Below are 25,233 nucleotides of genomic sequence, written 5' to 3' on the forward strand. Positions count from 1 at the left end.
TTTTTTGATGTGGACCGTTTTAAAATCTTTATTGAATTTGTTACCCTATTGCTTCTGCTTTAAATTTTGTCTTTCTGACCACAAGGCATGTGGGATCTTGGCTCCCCAATCAAGGTTGGAACTCACATCACCTGCACTGGAAGGCCAAGTCTTAACCACTGGACTGCAAGAGACATCCCATCGATTCATTCTTATTTTTACTGTCATCATCATTGTTGTTCTCTTCTGGTCCTGCACCCATTAAGTGCTAACAAAAGAAACCCCTCCAGCTTTGCCTGGAACATTGTTAATCGTTGCTCCTGTTCATGTCACATGGTTTCGAAGTCCAGCGACTATTTCAGTTAGTATTCAGATCAGAATTGAACACTCTCTTCCACATGCAATCGCCCTAATTGGACCTATAAAAGAAGCTTTGGGTCGCTTTTTATTCAACCCACTGAAGTGCTGTTTGTTTTCTCCTTTCCAGGAACTTGTGAGAAGTCTCTTATGAACCAGCCTTGAAGCTATCTTACCTCCTCATCTTTGTTGTCTTCTTTTCTCAAGTGATCCCGGGAAAATGGTCTCTGGCATTTCCCTGTCATATCTGGGTTCAATTTCGTTTCTCCAACCTGCTCCACTTTCAGAGAGATACCCTGGTGTCCCCAAAGCACCTCAGGGATGTTAATCTGGGAAGAGTAGAAAAGGGAAGTTTCCCAGCCGGGTTTGCAGAAGGCTGTCTGGCCTGGAGGCATAGAGAAGAAACCCTGAAATCAATGGGAAAGAATGGAAACAAACCATCATCTGCTTTCTTCAAAGTCTAATATGATGACATATCATAACATACATAGTCTCCTTTTTTAAACCTTCCACCTACTGACGTGTATCTGAGCTGAGAGCAGTACCTAAAGTTTACCATTTGCCTCATTCCAGGGGCATTTTGTTCCTGGCTGCAGAGCAAGAAAAAAGAGGAAGCTTAGAGGTATTCTTTAGGAGATAATTCATATAGGTAGAACCACGGCATTTTGGGAAAAAACACAGATGTATATTCTGCACCATATCTTGAGCAAGCGGTAGCAGGGTGAGAAAAGAAGGGGAGGCGGGGGTCTGAGCCCCTGTGTGATTGCTCCCCACATCACAGAAGTGCTGACTGTCATGGAACAGCTCAGAGGGCAGTAAGATCACTTCGATGTGCGGGAGGAGAGTGGCTGGTGTGGCTGAGAGGCGCTGGAGGGTCCCTGAGAGCCATCGCCTCGCCTCCTGCAGGGAGTCTTGTCTTTTTCCGCCATGTTGAGCTTGGTGTCCAGCACCCTTCATCCTCTGTCTCCCCTTACTCATTTCCTCCCATCATCACATCACACCATGTGGTCGCTCAGTCGTGTCCAACTCTTGGTGACCCCATGGTTTGGCCAGGCTCGGCTGTCATGTGGTTCTCCAGGCAAGAATAATGGAGCGGGTAGCCATGCCCTCCTCCATGGGATCTTCCTGACGCAGGGATCTATCCCAGATCTCCCACATTGCAGGCAGATTCTGGACCACCTGAGCCACCTAATGTAAATACACTCATCTGACCAATCATTTCTTTACTGGGTCTCACTGCCCAGGGCTCCTTGTGCTTCCCAGGGTGTTAGCTCACAAAACCTGACAGATAATGAACTAAGCAAGCAGGGGCTGGATGGATGCAGTAGCTCCCCCAATGCCCACCCCCAGACCCCATCCTTTGTCTGCCTCTGGTCAAAAAGCTGATCTCTGCTGTGGGCTCACTGGACACAGTCAGCGATTCTGTGGCCTCACTCAGATGAGTGACCCCAAGTCAGTTTCCCCACTGGGCTAACTTTCAATCAGAGAGAAGACGGTGTATATTCCCTTCCTCCACTGGGCTCTGAGGGGATGTCCTGGGTAAGAATTAAGACAGAGCTGCAGAACTCCTCATGTGAGATTTTCGGCACAGCGCTAGGACATCGATGGGTCCCAGCGATGGGCGGTCCAGAGGTCAGAGCTCCTGACTCACAGCTGCCATGATGAAGCCCAGCGTGGCATGGGTGGGCATCAGGACAGCCTCCACCAAGTGGCACAGAGCTGCAGGTGTGAGGACCTGTGATGATCAAGCTCTCTGCTGGAAGCCAAGTGCTAGTGCGTTCCCTCCAGCCTGTGGGTAGAATGAGCAGTTCAAGAAAGTGGAAACAAGGTTGATGTCCATGAGTGGGGCAGAGTGGGGAGTGTGACCCTGCTGCCAGCCCTGGCATTGACCCCACAGGGCGTTGACCCCCCAGGCCAAAGTCAATGAGAGCCAGCTCTCTGACCACTCAACCTGGGCTCCAAAGCTGGTGACCTCTACTAATGACCCAGAGTGGACAGGCTGGAACTAGAGGGTCCTTGGCGGGCACTTGCTTATCTCCCCCACCTCCTAAGAGGCAGGAAAAGCAACCTTTTTTTTTTTTTTTTTTTTTTAATTTTTGCTGGGTCTTTGCTGCTGGGTCTTTGCTGCTGAACCCGAGCTTTCTCTAGCTGCGGTAACTGGGGGCTCCTCTCTAGTTGTGGTCCTCAGGCTTCTCATTGCAGTGGCCTCCCTTGTTGCGGGTCCTGGACTCGAGATCGCAGGCTCAGCCACTTGGCACATGGGGTTAGGTGCCCCGAGGCATGTGGGATCTTCCAGGGCCAGGGATCAAACCCATGTCCCCTGCGCTGGCAGGAGGACTCCCAGCCACTGGACCACCAGAGAAGTCCCAAACCAACCTTAGTCCTGGTTTGGAGCCAGGCGGGCTATTCCTTTTCTCTTTTAGAAACCTCTCTCCCCTCAGCTGGTGCCCTGACCATTCTAGGTCCTTGGCTTCAGGGTCTTAATGTTTATATCTTGAATCTTAATTGTAAGACTTATCCTAGAAACCCTGAAAGCAAGGGTATATTCTTAGCCTGGGAATGGTGAGTGACCTTCAGAGTATTGCTGACACTCTTCAACTGCGTGGAACATATGTGTCATTATGTCCGCAGATTTTACTAAATAGCTTAGGGCTGTGCTACCATCTTGTCTTCAGCGAGATCCCTTGCCAGGAAGATGAAAACACAAACTTACAAAATTTTAATGTGCTGTTTCCAAAAGACATCTGATAACCCCACAATGGCGCATTTCAGAGGGCACAATAACAGGCGGTAAATGTCAGCCCAAGAGAGCTGTTTACACTCTCTGATCCTAGTTTCCAAATTACAGTATAAAACTTCTATTCACAACAAATTTGAAAATCAGCCTTTCTCCTACTGAACAAGCAAGTGTAATAGGAGGGACAAAGTGAGGGAAAAGAGGTGCATAAGACAGAATGCTTTCCTGGCAGTGTATTTTGGGGATTCCTGGTTGAACTGAATTATTTCTTCCCTGGGATAGTGATCTCAAGACTTTCTTCCAGAAACAAACATTTTTGTTCTTTCTTTAGGTTGTAGAATGCTTAATTTGTGTGACTCTCACACAAGTGTGTGCCTGGGAAGAAAATAAATGGTCTTCATCACATGGTAAACACTTCTGCTGTATGATGGACTCATGTTTGATGGAACTTCCTGAATAAAGTGAACTGACGAATTCACATTTAATGGATAATCCCTGAATTGCATTGGAAAGCTGAAGACTCTTTCTATCGTTTTCTTTATTCATTGACTATTCTGTCAACATCTATTGAACACCTACTGTGTGCTAGAAAGTGTACTGGTAGCTGAGGCCATGGAACCAAAGTCTCTTCTCTTACTCAAGTTGGGTGAATGAAGGATGTCTTCCCAGTGAAGGCCATGTGTGAGCTGAGACTAAGAAATAAAGTACAAATCAGGCAGGGAAAGTCAGAGGACAAGTAGCTTAAGTGTGTTTCAGTGTGAGGAGAACACAATACGCCAGAAAGACGACTGACACTGTGTCAGGGGTTAGTTTGAGAACCAGGCTGATGAAACTCGAGAAAGTATGGCCAACGGGTGAAGGACCTGAGACACTAGAGAATTTGTCCTTCATCCTTTTAACAGAGAAACACTATAAATTGTACATGGAGGTGTGACGAGGGATGGGAACATGGAGAGACTGGGAACTCAGAGGCCACTGAGATTATCAGCAGTGACCACAGCTGCTTCAGAAAGCAGTTTGCTGCCTCTTGTGATGTTAAGCACATGTTGACCATGTGGAAACCCATATGCCAATGGAAACACAGATATCCTTCCACAAAGGGACACAAAACCTTGGTGACTTTTCACACTATAACACGCACACACACACACACTCAAAGCTCTTTCCCTCAGTCCATACATTTGTAGACATAGATTAACAGGTTGGGTTTCCCGGGGCTCAGTGATAAAGACTGCCTGCCAATGCAGGAGACACAGGAGATGTGGGCTTGATCCCTGGGTCAGAAAGATCTCCTGTAAAAGGAAAGGACAACCCACTGAAGTTTCCTTGCCTGGAAAATCGCACAGACTCAGTCCATGGGGTCACAGAAGAGTCAGACATGATTTAGCAACTAAACCCCACCACCAACAAATTAGGTTGTGGAGAACATCCATTTTAACAGTCACAGGAGCAGAGACTGAGACCTAAGAAAGTCAAGGCCTGTCCAGAGTTAATCAGCTAACGAGTGGTGTGGCCAGACTTCCAACTGAAATCTTCCCATCCAGTTCATGATGTCATGCACTCAGAAAGACCTCACAGGACCTGAGTGAGCAGTGTCTCTTTTTAAACAGGACTCAGCCGTGGGGAGTGTCTGCTGCTGCTATGGATGCTCCGATGCTGAAACTAGACTCTGCAGCAGTGTTTCTTCTGACTCTTGCATTCTCCAGGCAGGATGACACACCCATCAGTGTTCTGATACTTGCAGGCACCACCGATTTTATCACATTCAAGGTTTTTCTTTTTTCCTTTCCCTATAAAGGAAGAGGAGGTGAAAAACAAACAAATAAATAAGACCTGTGTAACTAAAGCTACCAGAATTCATCTTATATAGCTGCTGCTGCTGCTGCTAACTCGTTTCAGTCATGTCCGACTCTGTGCGACCCCATAGATGGCAGCCAACTAGGCACCTCCGTCCCTGGGAATCTCCAGGCAAGAATACTGGAGTGTTTTGCCATTACCTTCTCCAATGCATGAAAGTGAAAAGTGAAAGTGAAGTCACTCAGTCGTGCTGGACTCTTAGCGACCCCATGGACTGCAGCCTAACAGGCACATCCATCCATGGGATTTTCCAGGCAAGAGTACTGGATTGGGGTGCCATTGCCTTCTCTGTCTTGTATAGCAAGGATCTCCAAATTACAGTCCACAGGGACACAACTGGCACTCTCCTTGGTTTGATGTGACCTACAAGCTTAGAATGATTTTCCACATTTTTTAAAATTATACTAAGAACTGAGAAGGGGACTTAAATTTTTCTATAGGAAGGTGATCATGCTCATTCATTTAAACAGGGTCTACTGGGCTTCCCTCAGGCTTCCCTGATGGTTAAGCTGGTAAAGAATCCCCCTACAAATGGGGGAGACATAGGAAATGCAGCTCTGATCCCTGGGTCATAAAGATCCCCTGGAGAAGGGAATGGCAACCTACTACAGTATCCTTGCCTGAGAATCCAATGGACAGAGGAGCCTGGTGGGCGACAGTCCATGGGGTTGCAAAGAGTGGACCACAACTGAGTGACTAAACAACTGGACCTGCTTCGTTAATGAATTCTGAGCGGAGCTGACATTTCCCTTCAGGGCTGGGGCCCTTAATCCCAAGGACGAGAGTCCTGAGAGCGCTTTGCTCAGACACAGGACCAGCAGCACCCACGGTGGTGGCTGCTCCTTGGGGGTCGGGGGTCTGATCAGAGCACCCAGGCCCTCCCGGGTTGGCGTCATTAGAGCAAGAATAAACTTTGGCTCTTGGAAGATGCTAAGGTCTGGAGGCGCTGTCCCCACAGCACAGCCTGGAGCATGCTTTATCCTGAGGAGGGCTGCCAGCAAAATGCAAGACACCCAGTTTAGCTTGGATTGCAGGTGAGCAACACATAACGTTGTAGGATAAGTATGTCCCGAGTGATGCACAGATCACACTTGAGCTAGGGTATTTGTTGGTTTTATGTAATTCAGTAAGTAAATCAGTTTTCTGCAATTGTTGAATATTAAATAAAGCAAGGTCTTTGGAGTCAAACCCATTTGGGCTTGAGTTAAAGTGCTCCCTACATTCAATCTGCACTCCTTTGAACAAATTACTTCATTTCTTGCTCCCATCTTGTAAAATGGCCTGCCTCATAAATATTGCTATGAGGAATATATTTGGGATAAGACATTAAAAGTTTCATTGTTTTAGTTAAAGTGGAAGTTCAGTTCACTTCAGTTCAGGCGCTCAGTCGTGTCTGACTCTTTGTGACCCCATGAATCGCAACACACCAGTCCTCCTTGTCCATCACCAGCTCCCAGAGTTCACTCAAACTTATGTCCATTGAGTCGGTGATGCCATCCAGCCATCTCATCCTCTATCATTCCCTTCTCCTCCTGCCCGTAATCCCTCCCAGCATCAAGGTCTTTTCCAATGAGTCAGCTCTTTGCATTAGGTGGCCAAAGTATTGGAGCTTCAGCTTCAGTATCAGTCCTTCCAATGAACACCCAGGACTGATCTCCTTTAGGATGGACTGGTTGGATCTCCTTGCAGTCCAAGGGACTCTCAAGAGTCTTCTCCAACACCACAATTCAAAAGCATGAATTCTTTGGCAGTCAGCTTTCTTCACAGTCCAACTCTCACATCCATACATGACCACTGGAAAAATCATAGCCTTGACTAGAGCGACCTTTGTTGGCAAAGTAATATCTCTGCTTTTCAATATACTATCTAGGTTGGTCATAAGTTTCGTTCCAAGAAGTGAGCGTCTTTTAATTTCATGGCTGCAGCCACCATCTGCAGTGATTTTGAAGCCCAAAAAAATAAAGACTGGCACTGTTTCCACTGTTTCCCCATCTATTTGCCATGAAGTGATGGGACCAGGTACCATGATCTTAGTTTCTGAAAGTTGAGTTTTAAGCCAACTTTTTCACTCTCCACTTTCACTTTCATCAAGAGGCTTTAGCTCCTCTTCACTTTCTGCCATAAGAATAGTGTCATCTGCATATCTGAGGTTATTGATATTTCTCCTGGCAATCTTGATTCCAGCTTGTGCTTCTTCCAGCCCAGCATTTCTCATGATGTACTCTGCATATAAGTTAAATAAGCAGATGATGATATACAGCCTTGACATACACGTTTTCTGATTTGGAACCAGTCTGTTGTTCCATGTCCAGTTCTAACTGTTGCTTCCTGACCTGCATACAGATTTCTCAAGAGGCCAGGCATATGGTCTGGTATTCCCATCTCTTTCAGAATTTTCCACAGTTTATTGTGATCCACACAGTCAAAGGCTTTGGGCATAGTCAAGAAAGCAGAAATAGATGTTTTTCTGGAACTCCCTTGCTTTTGCGATGTACCAGAGGATGATGGCAATTTGATCTCTGGTTCCTCTGCCTTTTCTAAAACCAGCTTGAACATCTGCAAGTTCACGGTTCATGTACTGCTGAAGCCTGGCTTGGAGAATTTTGAGCACTGCTTTACTGGCGTGTGAGATGAGTGCAATGTGTATTCGTTTGAGCATTCTTTGGCATTGCCTTTCTTTAGGATTGGAAGTGGTCAACATTATTTACTATTATTATTAGTGTTACTGTTAGTCACATGGAAATGATTCGTAAGCCATAAAGTCCCCTGTAAATGTTTTCTATCACCATTACAATTTATGGGTTTACCACCAACTAGTTAAGGGCAATTATGGGAGGCTATTTTTCACTTCTTTAAGCTTCTCTTTCAGTATTTGTAAAATGGAGCATGTCGCATATGCTATGCTTCTCTCAGATTTTATATTATTCCATTTAGCACATCACTGGTTGATGAATCAACTTGAACTTCCCTACTCTAGGCTCCAAGGTCATGCACCATATCACCTGACCAGTTGCATCTGCCACTTACCCAATGTTGTCTGGATAAGACACACAAGTAAGAGGAAGAGAAGGTACAGTAGCTTCATGATGGGAAAGCAGTTTTTAGAATTCCAAGTAGTACAAGTGTCTGGTGGCACACCTGAATCGGGGCAGGCGATCTGGGAGAGAGTTTGAAAATTTCAGCTGGAAAGAAAGTGCTTTTATCCTAGCAGAGATATTCAGCTGGGCCTGGGCCTAATTTGAGGATGTTTCATCTATCGACACATGGTCCAAGTGTTTGCCTGTCATAAAGGAAGTGGGTTGCAGGAAGTCAGGGTTTCCACATTGATTCTCACTTCTGCTTATGGCTCTGAGGTTTGGTTCATTTTTTTGGAGAAAAATCATGAAACATTGAATTCTGTTAGAAAACTATTCATTTCTTTTTTTCACCTTTATTTCATGTCTCTGTATCTGTCCATTTCTCTTTTCAGAATAAACACCCTTAATCCATGGGTTGCAAAGACTTAGACATGACGGATTTACTGAACAACAACAACTCATCACACATACACATTTTACAATCGAAAAATGAGAAGGAGTTTTGGAAATTAAAATGATATTTTGTCACTCTCAATATTTTTTTTTTGCTACCATTTCCAGAGAGAATTGATCCATCCTAAGCAACCTCTTGCATAGACCACAATCAGGTGAGGCTTTATGGGCTAGAGTATTTTTTAATACAGATAACTCATCAATGTATTCCTGAGTGAAAAGCACCAAAGGATACCAGATAAGGGGCTTCCCAGGTGGCCCTAGTGACAAAGAGCTCACCTGCCAATGCAGGAGATGCAGTTTTGATCCCTGGGTCGGGAAGATGCCCTGGAGAAGGGAATGGCAACCCACTCCAGTATCCTTGCTGGAGAATCCCATGGACAGAGGAGCCTGGTTGGCTACAGTCCATGGGGTCACAAAGAGTTGGACGTAACTGAAGTGACTTAGCACACACACATACCAGATAAATCATTGATATTTTTTGCATATCTTCCTTCTCTCCATTTGGTTTTGCTTTACAGTGTTCATATCTTTCTTTTTCTTTATATGTAAGTCTGCAAAGTAACAAGTCCTGTTTTATTATCTTACAGTCTCAGCACCTAAAACAGTGGCTGGCATAGAGCAGGTAGTTAAACATTTGTTTCTATGAATAGGTACTAGTGTGGAAAAGTCAACAAATAAGTGAATAAATAAATGGATGAATGGAGGGAATGAGGGAGGGAAGGAGAAAAGAAAGGAAGGCTTGGGCATAATCCTTAGGGTTTTGAAGGTCTGGAGAGAGTCCATTAAGTTGCTTTATCCCAAAGTGTTCCCGAGCAGAAGCACCCACTCACCCATTCCCAACATAACAGGTCAAAGCAGTTCATAATACATCATGGTCTCTAGCCTTCCCTCACCACCTCTCTTCCATCTTACCTGAAGTATACGTTCTAACGTTTTTCTCTCTGTCCTGAGGCAACTTAGCAATAAAATGTTTTCACTTTTCATCTTTTGATCAGCATTTAAATCTTTCACTAAGTGGAATTCTATTTTAGTTTAGTGACATCAACCTAAAAACAGAGCAAGTGTTTGTAGCAAGCTGTTTAAAGAAGTCTTACTTAATTCTACAGAATAGCTGTGAGGGTTTTACTTCCTTGGCCCCACCAACAGTACTTTTACAATAATAGAAAAGAAAGTATAGACTTATAGGCATTGGCCGCATTTCTCTCTTGTACTTTTATACTGAAAGTGTTTCTTTACACTGATTCCCTAATTGTTACCCATCTATTCCCACCCCTTCTTCAACTACAGATGTCTCTGATTCTCTCCTGGAAACCTACCTTGCAGATGGATCCTCTGCCCTTCTCAGGTGGACTGCAGCAGAGACACCTGGGAGCCCCTGTCTACAGCTACATGCTTAAAGGCCAGATCAACAAAAGGCAGAGGAAGGGGTGAGTGAGGTCACACAGGATGCCTCCTGATCCCCGTTGGCAGGAGTCTTCCTGGCAGAGCGGTGGGGGACAGCCAGACTCGATGGCATTGTTGACACCAAAATGTTGGTTTTCTCTGCCCACTGGAGCCAAATAAAATTTGCAGAGACAGAGTTTGGGGCAAACAGAAAGATGGCTTTAACCCTTAAGCCGGCAGAAGGGAGAACACAATAGGTTCCTGCCTCAAGGAGCCTGTCTCCCCTTCATCGGGAATCCAGGGGATCAAACAGTTGGACTCACAGTCAGGGCTTGGAGATACGGGACAAAAGGTGTAGGGGTCCTGAATTCTCTCTTTTTGCACTGTTTGGAAATAGTCACTAGGCCAGTGTCAGGTAGCTAGGTATTTGGGTCTGGCACTTGGTCCCGGTTGTTGAGTCCATTGTCCTTTGGGGATTTCCTGCTGACTTTCTTCCAGTAATTCTAAAGGGGGAAAGCAAACCACTACGGGGTGGCTTCCAAAAAGAGTGCACCATAAAGTTAAGCATCAACAAGAGGTTAAAATAGAGCAAAGAGAGGTACCAAACTACAAGGGGAAGTTTATGATGCCATAAAGTTAAGTACCAGGACGTGGCTAGAATAAGTTAAAGAATCCTAGATGCAGAGTGTGGCTTCTGCATAGTTAGAGGGCAACAGGTACAGATGTAGTTTGCATAATAGGTTAGTCTTCTGAAAAGAAGAAACTTAGGTATCAATGCAGACTGTTGATTGTTAGCAAAGTAACGCTCAAAATCCTCCAAGCTAGGCTTCAACAGTACATGAACTGAGTGCTTCCATATGTACAAGCTAGATTTAGAAAAGGCAGAGGAACCAGAGATCAAATTGCTGGCATCTGTTGGACCATAGAATAAGCAAGACATTTCCAGAAAACATCTACTTCTGCTTCATTGACTATGCTCAAGCCTTTGACTCTGTGGATCACAATAAACTGTGGAAAATTCTGAAGGAGATGCACCACCTGCCCTGACTCCTGCAAAACCTGTATGCAGCTCAAGAAGCAACACTTAGAACCAGACATGGAAAAACAGATTGGTTCCAACTGGGAAAGTAGTAAGTCAAGGCTATATATTGTCAGCCTGCTTATTTAACTTCTGTGCAGAGTTCATCATGCAAAATGCCAGGCGGGATGAAACACAAGCTGGATCAGGATTGCTGGGAGAAATATCAATAAGCTCAGATTGCAGATACCACTCTTCTGGCAGAAAGTGAAGAGGAACAAAAGAACCTCTTGATGAAGGTGAAAGCGGAGAGTGGAAAAAGCTGACTTAAAACTTGACATTCCAAAAACTAAAATCATGGCCTATGATACCATCATTTCATGGCAAATAGATGGGGAAACAGTGGAAGCAATAGATGACTTTATTTTTTAGGCTCCAAAATCACTGCAGATGGTGACTGCAGCCATGAAATTAAAAGACGCTAGCTCCTTGTAAGAAAAGCTATGACCAACCTAGACAGCTTATTAAAAAGCAGAGACATTACTTTGCCAACAAATGTCCATCTAGTCAAAGCTATGGTTTTTCCAGTAGTCATGTATGGATGTGAGAGTTGGACTATAAGGAAAGCTGAGCACCGAAGGATTGATGCCACTGAACTGTGGTGTTGGAGAAGACTCTTGAGAGTCCCTTAGACTGCAAGGAGATCCAATCAGTCCATCCTAAAGGAAATCAGTCCTGAATATTCATTGGAAGGACTGATGCTGAAGCTGAAACTCCAATACTTCGGCCACCTGATGGGAAGAAGTAACTCATTTGAAAAGACCCTGATGCTGGAAAAGATTGAAGGTGGGAGGAGAAGGGGATGACAGAGGATGAGATGGTTGGATGGCATCACTAACTTGATGGATATGAGTTTGAGTAACCTCCGGGAGTTGGTGATGGACAGGGAGGCCTGGCATGCTGCATTCCTTTGGTTTGCAAAGACTCAGATATGACTGGGCAACTGAACTGAACTGTAGCATATGAGATCTTAGTTCCCTGACCAGGGATGAACCCATGCCCCTTGCATTGGCAGCTGGAGTTCTAACCATTGGACCATCAGAGAAGTCTCTGCTTTTAGTTTTTGTAGCTGCACTAGACAGGGGCAAGACGTAGAGAGGGTTTGGGTGTCACTCCTGAGTAAACATGAGAAATGAGACCCAGGACCCAGGTGGAAAGGCTGGCCATGGACCAGAGCATGAGCCCATTTGGTTCATGAGTCACATGGGAAAGCCATCATCTTCCCAGTGCTGAAATGACACGAGCATTCCTCCCATGCAGGAGTCCAACATGACACCCAGAAATGTTAAGGCAATAAAACATCAACAGATACAAGAATGAAACTTAAAATTAAGTAGAAATTCAAAACTGAAATCCCAACAAAGACTATGATAAAAACAGTACCACCAAACCACACTTGCTGCTGCTAAGTCGCTTCAGTCGTGTCTGACTCTGCGTGACCCCATAGATGGCAGCCCACCAGGCTCCCCCGTCCCTGGGATTCTCCAGGCAAGAACACTGGAGTGGGTTGCCATTTCCTTCTCCAGAGCATGAAAGTGAAAGTGAAAGTGAAGTCACTCAGTCGTGTCCGACTCAGTGACCCCACGGACTGCAGCCTACCAGGCTCCTCTGTCCATGGGATTTTCCAGGCAAGAGTACTGGAGTGGGTCGCCATTGCCTTCTCCGAAACCACACTTAATGGCAGATAAATATTCCATGATAATAAAACAAACTAAAAATAAAGGATAAAAGGGATACAAGATATATGAGGTGTAAGACTGAGTCCCAAATACAACCTTCGAGATGAAGAGTTGGCAGATGCACCATGGGTATTTCTGTGAAAAAAGAAATATAAAGTTGAGTAAAATGTTGACAGCTGTTATCATTTTTTTCCTCCATTAAACACACACAGGTTTGTCTCTTTTGAGCTGCTAATTTTAGGCTCAAGGCATGATTTTAAGCTACTGCTGTATTGATTTCCTGTTGCCGCTGTAGCAAATTGCCACAAGCTACGTGGCTTAAAGGAACACATACTTGTTATTGTGGTTCTGAGGATCCAAAGTCCCAAATGCGTCTCATTGGCTTCAAATCACGATGTCAGCAGGATGCTGTTCCTTCTGGAGGCTTCCTTCCTTCTCACGCTTAGAAGCTGCCTGCCCTCCTTGGCTTATGGCCTCTGCACATCAGTGTGAGCTGATGAGAGGCTGGTTTAGCCTCTCAGCATGCATCTCTGACACTGGTCTGCATCCCTCCTCCACTTCTAAGGCTCCTTGTAATGAGATGGCATTGTGCACAGCCATATACTCCACGTCATTTCCCTATCTTAAGGCCATATGATGAGGTACCTTAATTCCACCTGTGCTGCAATTCTTTCTTGTCACGTGTCTGCCCTTTCAGGCTACTGAAACAGAAACACGATAGGCCAGGTGGCTCTTTTTTTGCACTTTGTTTTTTAACTGAAGGATGATTGCTTTACAGAATTTCGTGGTTTTCTGTCATAGAAAAACAAGAATCATCCATGGGTTCACCCATGCCCCCTCCCTCCCGAAACTTCATCCCGTTTCCTTCCCCATCCCACCTTTCTAGCTGGTCTCAGAGCCCCTGTTTGAGTTCCCTGAGTCACACAGCAAATTCCTGCTGGCTATCTATTTTACATGTGGTATTGTAATAGGTGGCTTACCAACAATAGACCCTTATTTCTCAGTTTTGAAGGCTGGGAGCTCCACGATCAAGATAGAGCAGGTGGCTGGTGGACGGTGGTCTTCTCCCTGTGTCCTCAGAGGGCACAAGGGGTGAGGCATCTCTCTGGGGTCTCTTTCATAAAGGCCCTCATTACACCCAGGAGGGTCCCACCCTCATGACCAAATCATCTCCCAAAGGCCCTGTCTCCTAACACCATCCCCTTGGTGACCTCAGCTTGCACTGAGGAAAGAGTTAGAGCAAAGACCAGAGAGCTGCTCACACGTACAGCATGCACCAGCAAGGCTCTTGGTTTAACTAGCAAACCCTCTGAAGAAACTGCAAGCAGGCTGAGGTCATCATGCTCGCCCCGCCCCCTGCGGTCTCTGTGTTCTGTGCTGTGTTGTCTTCATTGAATTGTGCTTTCCACAGGACTTGTTTTTCCATAGCATCTAGTTGTATCATATCATGTACACACAGAGAGACATGCTTTGTTCATGTCAACTCTGTCATTCAGTTGATGACAATTTGTGAAGCAATATCTCGTCTCAATGCCCAGCACATACCAGAATAGGACAAGTCCATGTCTATAGAGATCTTATAGCCCAAAAGGAAATCAGAAGTGTATCCAGTGTGCACAAGGCAGGTATAAGAAGCAGAAACCAAATGGAAGTGAGGGCGGCAGGGGGACAGGGGAGGGGAGTTTCCTCCTGGGGTGGGGGTGGGGGCTTTCCTATGGGACTGGTGTGCTGGTGATTTTGGACCCCTGGGGTTCATGTTTGAGGGGAGACGTGGGGCAGGACAGGGTGCCCTGGGCTGGGAAGCAGGAAGGACAGTAGACAGAGGGGCTGGGGCAGGTCAGGCCCCCAAGGAACAGGGGTTCACACCCGTGGGAGCACAGAGCACCCCACCACGATTCCGCGATGGTTCGTGCGGGGAGCTCAGATAGTATCCTCAGGGATTTCGGAATTCGCCTGGGATCAGACACCACACAACAACCTCAGTGACCAGTGGGCAAGATTCTTTAACTTTGAACAAAATTTATTCTGGTTTAAATTTTAGACATTCTGTCGAAGGGCACAGTTTCTGTCTCCGCTTAGGTCCCGGCCGCATCTTCGTCGTCTTCTACCACGACCTGCAGCATTTTATTGGGCGCCCGAAACAGGTGCCAATCTGTCTCATGTGTCCAGGGCACCTGATCGGAAAACAGACGCCTCTCTTCCTATGGCAGCTTAGAGGACCACTTATTCCTTGAGTAAATCATAAAAAGAGAACAAAGAGGCAAAAACGTGTCAGCAGGAAAGCGGCATCTCAAGAAGGCCAGCTGTGTCCCCTCTGAGCAAGGCCCTGGGGCTTTCTGTGCTGAGATGTGGACACGGCCTCATGACAACAAGATATGAGTCCAGGACCCCGTAGACCAGCTTCCAGACAGACACTGACCGTGCCCAGGCTCTGGTGGACCCTCACGTTTCCAGAACCAGAGGTTGAGGGACTGGGGTGTGAGGACCCCAGTTGTGTGCGGGGTCAGCTCCACCATGAGGGCAAAGACTGGGAAGCTCTGCTACATCCACCTTCCCACCAGGAGTCAGAAGCCCCCCCACGGGTTCTATTTTCACCGTTTAGTTTTCCAACTCATGGAGTCAGTCAAGTAGCAGAGCTGAGATAGGAGGAAAAGATGCAGCTAAAAGTGTAAGAACCATTTAAAGAGAACTTACTCTCAAAGCAACTTACAGCTGACAGTGACAATGGTTCAGAAAAAAAAAAGTTTTGTATCCTGGTCTCTACTGACTCAGAACACTCTCAGCGCTGGTGCCAGTCAGCCCCTCTCCTCCTCCCTTTGTGGTTTCCTCCCAACCAGAGGCCTTCACGTCCTCTCACACGCCTGACCAGGGGCCTTCCAGTCTTCCTCACAAGACTTTTTCCTCTTGACCACAAGGTACCTCTGGTCCCTCTCTAGTTCCCTGCCCAGGGATTGAACCCACGCCCCAGGCACTGAGAGGCCACATTCCTTACACCCCTGTCCTCTCTTGCTGCCATTGTGCTAAGAGTTGGGTTACAGTCATAAACAACACTGATTAAACAAGGCCTTTTCAACTTGATTTTGACATCTAATCAATTGTCTCAGGTCTCAGTCTCCGCAGCCTCTCCCTCCCTCCCTCTCTCCCTCCCTCCTTCCTTCCTACCTATTTTCATCCTATTTCAGGAAATATCAAGGGTAAGATGAAAATCAGACAGCCGATCCTGCACACTGCTTTGGATGTGCTGCCTCCCATCTATGGAGCGATGGGAGCATCAGCGACGTGTCCTAGAGGACCTTCCTGCTGAGGAGACTGAGCACGGAGCATCCCAAGGGCAGCTCCTGAAGCCCATGCTCGGGCTGACTCTCCTCTGGACTTCTCTGGTCCCCTAGAGCTGCCACCCTTCAGATAGAGAGTTTTATAAAGCGACATTCTGTGCTTCTGTCATGGGACAAAATCAAATTTCTTGCTTTTTTGAAAAGAAAAAAAGGAGAGTCACTTAACTGAGGCATCTTTTGTTTACTCCTCATGAAACCAATGAGGAGACAGGCTCAGAAGCTTTGACTCACTACAATGGCTTAGAAACAACCAGGAATTTTGCAGGGCAGTTCTCAGCCCCCTCTTCCTTCTGAAGGACTCAGTGCTGGCTTCTCAGAAGCATCAAATATGGTGGGTTTAGTCTGACCATGTGTAGATGGGGGTAGCAGGACAGAAGGAGGTAGAAACAGGAGAGAGAGCCTGCGGCTCCCCCCGGGGCTGCCATGAGCTCACCTGACCCAGCAAACAGGACCAGGAAGAGGAGCCCGAGGAGCAGGTGATGGAGCCTCATGCTGGCGTCCCGAGCTCTACGGCTGACAATGGAGAAGAGGCTGCGCTTGCTGCTTTATAAAGGTCCCAGGTTCTGGGAGGAATTCTGCACTGGCTGTGGTTTGGTTATTAGGAACTGGTTAACTAAGCCTCTTCCCTGTGTGTCATGGGAGTGTCCTTTATAGCACAAAGCAGGGGCAGTCACTTGTATGCTAATGAGGCTGTGGAAAGGCCAGGAAAAGCTTTCCTGCTGCCCTTTTAACCACAAACTTCTCCCTGGCAGTCAGTTCAGCTGATGGGCAGGGGTGTGGCAAGGGGCACAGGCTTGCCTGTTTCCCCAGGCAGGGGCACAGACTTCTTGCTGCACCTTTGCTTACATGCTCCCCAGCCCCACCCTCACCCTTCCAGGGCTTTGAATCTGCCCACTGTTTTCCTGTGGAGAAGGAAATGGCACCCCCCTCCAGTACTCTTGCCTGGAAAATTCCATGGATGGAGGAGCCTGGTGGGCTACAGTTCATGGGGTTGCAGAGAGTCAGACATGACTGGGAGACTTCACTTTCTTTATTTCTATAGTTCCTTTTGGGTTTGAAGAAGCACGAGCTGGAATCAAATTGCAGGGGAAAATATCAATAACCTCAAATATGCAGATGACACCACCGTAACAGCAGAAAGTGAAGAGGAACTAAAAAGCCTCTTGATGAAACTGAAAGAGGAGAGTGCAAAAGTTGGCTTAAAGCTCAACATACAGAAAACTAAGATCATGGCATCCGGTCCCATCACTTCATGGAAGATAGATGTGGAAACAATGGAAACAGTGTCAGACTTTATTTTTTGGTGCTCCAAAATCACAGCAGATGGTGATTGCAGCTGTGAAATTAAAAGATGCTTATTCCTTGAAAGGAAAGTTATGACCAACCTAGATAGCATTTGCAAAGCAGAGATATTACTTTGCCAACAAAAGTCCATCTAGTCAAGGCTATGTTTTTTCCAGTGGTCATGTATGGATGTTAGAGTTGGACTGTGAAGAAAACTGAGTGCTGAAGAATTGATGCTTTTGAACTGTGGTGTTGGAGAAGACTCTTGAGAGTCCCTTGGATTGCAAGGAGATCCAACCAGTCCATCCTAAAGGAGATCAGTCCTGGGTGATTTTTGGAAGGACTGATGCTGAGACTGAAACTCCAATCCTTTGGCCATGTCATGTGAAGAGTTGATTCACTGAAAAAGACCCTGATGCTGGGAGGGATTGGGGGCAGGAGGAGAAGGGGATGACAGAGGATGTGATGGCTGGATGGCATCACTGACTCGATGGACATGAGTCTCAGTGAACTCAGAGAGTTGGTGATGGACAGGGAGGCCTGGCGTGTTGCAATTCATGGGGTCGCAAAGAGTCGGACACGACTAAGCAACTGAACTGAACTGATAGTTCCTTTTGGAGAAGGAAATGGCAACCGGCTCCAGTGTTCTTGCCTGGTGAGTCCCACATGGACTGAGGGGCCTGGTGGGCTGCAGTCCAAGAGGTTGCAGAGAGTCAGACACGACTAAGCAACTAACACATACACTATTTCCATGAAAGGCTGTTTCAGGCCCAAAAGGGTCTAACTCGATCAGAGGCAGTTTCACTCCCTGGGCAAGACTTGCTGACTCCCAGCATCTGCAGAGACAGCCACGCTCTTTCTTTCTGGCCCCTGGTGCACTGAGGGAAGAGACCCAGTGGTCCCGACCTGATCCCCACACAGGCTAGCCACAGTCACCGCCAAAATCTTGGTTTTCTTTGTCCACCAGAGCTGAATAAAAATTGTGGAGGCAGAGTTTGGAGGTAACAGAAAGATGGCTTTAATCATTAAGCCGGCAGAAGGGAGAACACGATAGGGCCCTGCCTCAAGGAGACTGTCTCCCCTCCATCGGGAATCCAGGGGATCATACAGTCAGGGCTTACAGTCAGGGCTTGGAGATACGGGACAAAAGGTGTAGGGGTCCTGACTTCTCTCTTTTGCACTGTTGGGAAACAGTCAATAGGCCAGTGTCAGGTAGCTAGGTATTTGGGTCTAGCAGTTGGTCCCGGTGGTTGGGTCCCATTGTCCTTTGGGGATTTCCTGGTGACTTTCTTCCTGTAATACAAAAGGGGGAAAGCAAACCACTATGGGGTGGCTTCCAAAGAGAGTGGACCATAAAGTTAAGCATCAACATGAGGTAACATAGAGCAAAGGAAGGGAAAAACAAACTAAAAGGGGGGGTTTATCATGCGATAAAGTTAAGTATCAGGATGTAGCTAGAATAAGTTAAAGGTTAATAGATGCAGAATGTGGCTCCTGCAGAAATGGAGAGCCATAGGTGTCAGGAATAGTTCGCATAATAGTTTAGTCTTCTGCGAAGAAGAAACTTGGTTATCAATACAGAATGTAGGTTAGGAACAGTTAAAGTGGAGAAAGACACAAAAGGGAAAAAAGAAAGAAAGAGGGGGAAAAAAACTTTTATTAATTCTCTGCAACACCATCACAAACCTGTCTCATGAAATCTCAGTGGGACACATGATGGGCAGATGGGTGCTCTGTTTCCCTTCATCAGAGACAGAGTGGGAGGATGACGCTGCCACTAAACGCATCACCCAGCCTAGTATCACGAAGCGGGCCCAGCAGTGGGGACCCCTTCACTGGGTTGAGGGGGACCTGCATCACCAAGTAACATTCCTCACTTAGTAACACATCCGTCCATCTCAGTGTTGGAGAGACACTGACCTGGCTTTTCAGAAACGCTAAATCTCAGGATGGAACTTGCCATGCAGCTCAGAGTAGAACTCCAAGCACTTTAGAAATGTGGGGACCCAGGAGGACCCCATCTTGAAGGAGCCCCTGGAGCTTCAGTCCTGTTCAGGTCCCCCGCTGTGGCTCAGAGTCTGGCATCTGAGACTCGGCAAAGACATGGAGACTGCCTCGAGAGACAAAATCCCTGGCTGGCACCCAGGCATAGGATTTTTCTGATGGAAAATAAATTGTCTTCATCACAGTTCCTTCTCAGATCAGATCAGATCAGTCACTCAGTCGTGTCCGACTCTTTGCGACCCCATGAATCGCAGCACGCCAGGCCTCCCTGTCCATCACCAACTCCCAGAGTTCACTCAGACTCACATCCATCGAGTCGGTGATGCTATCCAGCCATCTCATCCTCTGTCGTCCCCTTCTCCTCTTGCCCCTGATGCCTCCCAGCATCAGAGTCTTTTCCAATGAGTCAACTCTTCACATGAGGTGGCCAAAATACTGGAGTTTCAGCTTTAGCATCATTCCTTCCAAAGAAATCCCAGGGCTGATCTCCTTTAGAACGGACTGGTTGGTTCTCTTTGCAGTCCAAGAGACTCTCAAGAGTCTTCTCCAATACCACAGTTCAAAAGCATCCATTCTTCAGTGCTCAGCCTTCTTCACAGTCCAACTCTCACATCCATATATGACCACAGGAAAAACCATAGCCTTGACTAGACGAACCTTTGTTGGCAAAGTAATGTCTCTGCTTTTGAATATGCTATCTAGGTTGGTCATAACTTTCCTTTCAAGGCGTAAGCATCTTTTAATTTCATGGCTGCAGTCACCATCTGCAGTGATTTTGGAGCCCAGAAATATAAAGTCTGACACTGATTCCACTCTTTCCCCATCTATTTCCCATGAAGTGGTGGGACCAGATGCCATGATCTTTGTTTTCTGAATGTTGAGCTTTAAGTCAACTTTTTCACTCTCCACTTTCACTTTCATCAAGAGGCTTTTGAGTTCCTCTTCATTTTCTGCCATAAGGGTGGTGTCATCTGCATATCTGAGGTTATTGATATTTCTCCCAGCAATCTTGATTCCAGGTTGTGTTTCTTTCATTCCTGCATTTCTCATGATGTACTCTGCATAGAAGTTAAATAAACAGGGTGACAATATACAGCCTTGACGTACTCCTTTTCCTATTTGGAACCAGTCTGTTGTTCCATGTTCAGTTCTAACTGTTGCTTCCTGACCTGCATACAAATTACTCAAGAGGCAGATCAGGTGGTCTGGTATTCCCATCTCTTTCAGAATTTTCCACAGTTTATTGTGATCCACACAGTCAAAGGCTTTGGCATAGTCAATAAAGCAGAAATAGATGTTTTTCTGGAACTCTCTTGCTTTTTCTATGATCCAGTGGATGTTGGCAATTTGATCTCTGGTTCCTCTGCCTTTTCTAAAACCAGCTTGAACATGAGGAAGTTCCCGGTTCACATATTGCTGAAGCCTGGCTTGGAGAATTTTGAGCATGACTTTACTAGCCTGTGAGATGAGTGCAATTGTGCAGTACTTTGAGCATGCTTTGGCATTTCCTTTCTTTGGGATTGGAATGAAATCTGCCCTTTTCCAGTCCTGTGGCTCCTGCTGAGTTTCCAAATTTGCTGGCATATTGAGTGCAGCACTTTCACAGCATCATCTTTCAGGATTTGGAATAGCTCAACTGGAATTCCATCACCTCCACTAGCTTTGTTCGTAGTGATGCTTTCTAAGGCCCACTTGACTTCACATTCCAGGATTTCTGGCTCTAGGTCAGTGATCACACCATCGTGATTATCTGGGTTGTGAACATATTTCTGTACAGTTCTTCTGCGTATTCTTGCCATCTCTTCTTAATATCTTCTGCTTCTGTTAGGTCCATACCATTTCTGTCCTATATCAAGCTCATCTTTGCATGAAATGTTCCTTTGGTATCTCTGATTTTCTTGAAGAGATCCCTAACTTTCCCATTCTGTTGTTTTCCTCTATTTCTTTGCATTGATCGCTGAAGAAGGCTTTCTTATAATTTCTTGCTGTTCTTTGGAACTCTGCATTCAGCTGTTTATATCTTTCCTTACCCCTCTCTATATCTGGTCCTTGTCCTAAAAGTTACTTGATTGTGCTGTGCTTAGTTACTCAGGCATGTCTGACCCTTTGTGACCCCATAGACTGTAGCCTGCCTGGCTCCTCTCTCCATGGGGATTCTCCAGGCAAGAATACTGGAGTGGGTTGCCATGACCTCCTCCAGTGCATCTTCCCAAAACAGGGATCAAACCAGGTCTCCCGCATTGGAGGCAGATTCTTTACCATCTGAGCCACCAGGAAGCCTGTCAATTAACCAATACAGCCTACCATGTTTTCTTTAAATTAATGTTTCCATAGCATATCTGTCGGCTCAACAGTAAAGAATCTGCCTGAGATGCAGCAGATGCAGAGACATGGTTTTGATCCCTGGGTCGGGGAGATTCCCCAGAGGAGGGCATGGCAACACACTGCAGTAATCTTGACTGGATGATTCCATGGGGGTCTCAAGAGTGTTGGACATGACTGAGGGTCTAAACAATGACCACAGCAGATCTGTTTCCATCCTTTCATTTTAAATCCACTTGCCTTTATATTTGATGTCTCAAGTGGGTTTTTTATAGTTAGTTTATATCTGATTCTTGTTTTTGTTGTTGTTTTTTTTTTTTACTGAAAGGACCATCTGTCTCCTTAAGATAGTGTCTAGAATCTTAGCATCACACTTTATCCCATCAAGGTGAAACAAAATTCAATCTAGTATCATAGACTTCACTTTTCAGAAGAGTTTTAGAATTGAATAAAAAGCACAGAGTTTTTAGGCAGGCTACAGTCCACAAAGGGTCAGCACCTCCACAGTCCACAGAGTAGCAGAGTCGGACACAACTGCAGCGACTTAGCACACAGGCACACACCCCTGATCCCGACGCCCATTGCTGGTTTTCTGTCCAGAAGTGAAGATGCCTGCACTCTCTGAACTTTGACCCCACTCTCTTCAACTCAACTCAAGAATTGTTGGTCTGTTTCGGTTCTTGTTGCCTGAGCTTTAGGCCTGGAAATCTGTAGAGGCTGGAGATGTCAGAAGTCTCACTTCACTTGTTTTCTTTTCTTTTTTTATAAATGGTTAAGCACATAATATTTAATTACCTAATTCATTTATTTGGCTGCCTTGGACCTTAGTAATGGCAGGCAGGATCTTAGTTGCAACATGTGGGATCTAGTTCCCTGACCAGGGGTGGACCCAGGCCCCCTTGTGTTGGGAGCACAGAATCCCAGCCACCAGACTGCCAGGGAAGTCCCTCACCTCACTTGTTTTCTTCTCTCCTCAATTACGGTCCTGGACTGCTTGTGCCAGAGTCTGAATCAGTAGTTTCACAGGTTTTGCCTGGTTCCTTAGGTGTGTACTGTAGGAGGGCAGTATACAGTCCCATCACAGTCCTTCTTTTTTTAAAATGCTGAATTGTGGGGTCCAAGCTCTTGTCTTTGAGGGTGTGCCCTTTGTTCCTGAGATAATATTGTAACCCTGAATATACTCAGGTAAACAACTCCCCTCACCTTGGCAAGATTCCTGTTCTCTCCTGGACCTGCATGTTCCTGAATGATGCCCCTTGCTTTAGTTCCTGCTGAAGATCCCAGTCCCTTCGAGCTTTCCTTTTATTTTCCTGCATGTTTCAGGGGCAGTGATGCAGGTTCTATGAGCAGGTTTCCGTCACTCTGGCTCCTTTTGCTTCCCTCCCTTTCCCTCCCCTCCTCTTTCTCACCCTCTTTCTATATCCTCAGCCTGTCTTATCTTGTGGAGGGGAAACTGCTAAAGGAGAGGTAACCCGGCTTCAAGCTTGTGTAGACGGTGGTTCCAGTGAGCTCCCTGTAGCACCTCATTTATTTTACCCAGCAGATTCAGGCAGGAGGTAAGACCTTAGAAGGGAGCTCTGTCTACTTTGCTCAGAGGGGCTCGGGGGTGGAGGTCTCTTCTGATGGACCATGGGAGGAAGGAAGCAATGGACACCACGTGGCCGCCAGTCGGGGGGGCTTCCCAGAGACCCGCCATCATCACCCAGGGTCTCTGCGGAAGCTCTTCCCTGAGCCCTGCTCTCCCCAGGAGTTGCTGCGCCCTGAGCCTCCCCGGACTCCCCAGTCCTCTGCCAACCTCCAACCCCACTCCTGGCTTCACGGCCCTGGCATTTGGGCCCACCCTTCTTGCTCTGTGGTCTTAGCTTCTGTTCATTTTGCCCACAAGCTGTTTCTCTGTGTGTCAGTTATTGCAGGGTTGCAAAAACACATGGTCCACATCATGCTAACGCAACTTCAGCTGCAGTCTGTGGCCAGTTTTGGTGAAGAAACTTTGAAATTTTCCAAGGCTGTCTTGCGTCTCTGTTTGTAGGGGGGGGGGGGTGGTGGTGGGGAGCTGCGACATGAAGTTTCAAAAGGTTCTGCAACCTGGGAAAAGTTACTTCAGAGTGTAGACACCCACAGCCCATCCCTGAGGGGCTTTCTGGGGAGAGCCTCCCATCTTTTTCTTCTTCACTTGTCCACATTTGGTTGTGAGTCAGTCAGGGTTCTCCACAGAAATAACCCATTTCTTTAAGGAATCATCTCACACCATTATGAAGGTAAGTCCCAAAACAAACAAACATTTTGGCAAGTCCGTAAAGAAACAAACAAAAACATCCAGTGCCAGTGAGGTAGACCAGCAGGACTCAGGGAGGAGCTAATCAGATCAGATCAGATCAATCGCTCAGTCGTGTCCGACTCTTTGCGACCCCATGAATTGCAGCACTCCAGGCCTCCCTGTCCATTACCAACTCCCGAAGTTCACTCAGACTCACGTTCATTGAGTCAGTGATGCCATCCAGCCATCTCATCCTCTGTCGTCCCCTTCTCCTCTTGCCCCAAATCGCTGCCAGCATCAGAGTCTTTTCCAATGGGTCAACTCTTAGCTTGAGGTGGCCAAAATATTGGACTTTCAACTTTAGCATTATTCCTTCCAAAGAAATCCCAGGGCTGATCTGCTTCAGAATGGACTGATTGGATCTCCTGCTGTCCAAAGGACTCTCAAGGGTCTTCTCCAACTCCACAGTTCAAAAGCATCAATTCTTTGGCACTCAGCTCTCTTCACAGTCCAACTCTCACATCCATACATGACCACTGGAAAATCCATAGCCTTGACTAGATGGACCTTTGTTGGCAAAGTAATGTCTCTGCTTTTGAATATGCTATCTAGGTTGGTCATAACTTTCCTTCCAAGGAGTAAGCGTCTTTTAATTTCATGGCTGAAGCCACCATCTGCAGTGATTTGGGAGCCAAAAAAAAATAGTCTGACACTGTTTCCACTGTTTCCCCGTTTATTTCCCATGAAGTGATGGAACCAGATGCCATGATCTTAGTTTTCTGAATGTAGAGGTTTAAGCCAACTTTTTCACTCTCCTCTTTGACCTTCATCAAGAGGCTTTATAGTTCCTCTTCACTTTCTGCCATAAGGGTGGTGTCATCTGCATATCTGAGGTTATTGATATTTCTCCTGGCAATCTTGATTCCAGCTTGTGCTTCTTCCAGCCCAGCATTTCTCATGATGTACTCTATATATAAGTTAAACGAGCAGGGTGACAATAGACAGCCTTGACGTACCCCTTTTCCTATTTGGAACCATTCTGTTGTTCCATATCCAGTTCTTTTTTTTTTTTTTTTTTTTTTTTACTTTATTTATTATTTTTTTTTTTTAATTTTATTTTATTCTTAAACTTTACATAACTGTATTAGATTTGCCAAATATCAAAATGAATCCGCCACAGGTATACATGTGTTCCCCATCCTGAACCCTCCTCCCTCCTCCCTCCCCATTCCATCCCTCTGGGTCGTCCCAGTGCACCAGCCCCAAGCATCCAGTATCGTGCATCGAACCTGGACTGGCAACTCATTTCATACATGATATTTACATGTTTCAATGCCATTCTCCCAAATCTTCCCACCCTCTCCCTCTCCCACAGAGTCCATAAGACTGTTCTATACATCAGTGTCTCTTTTGCTGTCTCGTACACAG

General features: G+C 46.2%; 2 protein-coding genes across 8 annotated transcripts; both read right to left on the minus strand.

Annotated features, from left to right (window-relative positions):
- Positions 1 to 2,932: 2,932 nt before the first annotated feature.
- Positions 2,933 to 13,886, minus strand: LOC129644661 (beta-defensin 33-like). Of its 7 annotated transcripts, XR_008710917.1 has the most exons (3): positions 13,584 to 13,886; positions 12,938 to 13,079; positions 12,523 to 12,738 (listed from the first exon to the last, which is right to left on the minus strand). XR_008710917.1 is itself a non-coding variant. In XM_055570177.1 (2 exons), the coding sequence occupies exons 1-2, from the start codon at positions 8,013 to 8,015 to the stop codon at positions 4,736 to 4,738; spliced, it is 186 nt and encodes a 61-aa protein (XP_055426152.1). In that variant the 3' UTR covers positions 2,933 to 4,735. The 7 variants fall into 7 exon arrangements, 1 of the variants encoding a protein (XP_055426152.1); XM_055570177.1 differs by lacking the exons at positions 12,523 to 12,738; positions 12,938 to 13,079; positions 13,584 to 13,886 and adding exons at positions 2,933 to 4,863; positions 7,958 to 8,015; XR_008710919.1 differs by lacking the exons at positions 12,523 to 12,738; positions 12,938 to 13,079 and adding an exon at positions 4,734 to 4,863.
- A 796-nt stretch (positions 13,887 to 14,682) lies between these two features.
- Positions 14,683 to 16,429, minus strand: LOC129644662 (beta-defensin 11-like). The gene is made up of 2 exons (XM_055570178.1): positions 16,372 to 16,429; positions 14,683 to 14,844 (listed from the first exon to the last, which is right to left on the minus strand). The coding sequence occupies exons 1-2, from the start codon at positions 16,427 to 16,429 to the stop codon at positions 14,708 to 14,710; spliced, it is 195 nt and encodes a 64-aa protein (XP_055426153.1). The 3' UTR covers positions 14,683 to 14,707.
- Positions 16,430 to 25,233: the final 8,804 nt, after the last annotated feature.

Source organism: Bubalus kerabau, chromosome 2 (genome assembly GCF_029407905.1).
Source record: "Bubalus kerabau isolate K-KA32 ecotype Philippines breed swamp buffalo chromosome 2, PCC_UOA_SB_1v2, whole genome shotgun sequence".
NCBI classification, from domain to species: domain Eukaryota; kingdom Metazoa; phylum Chordata; class Mammalia; order Artiodactyla; family Bovidae; genus Bubalus; species Bubalus kerabau.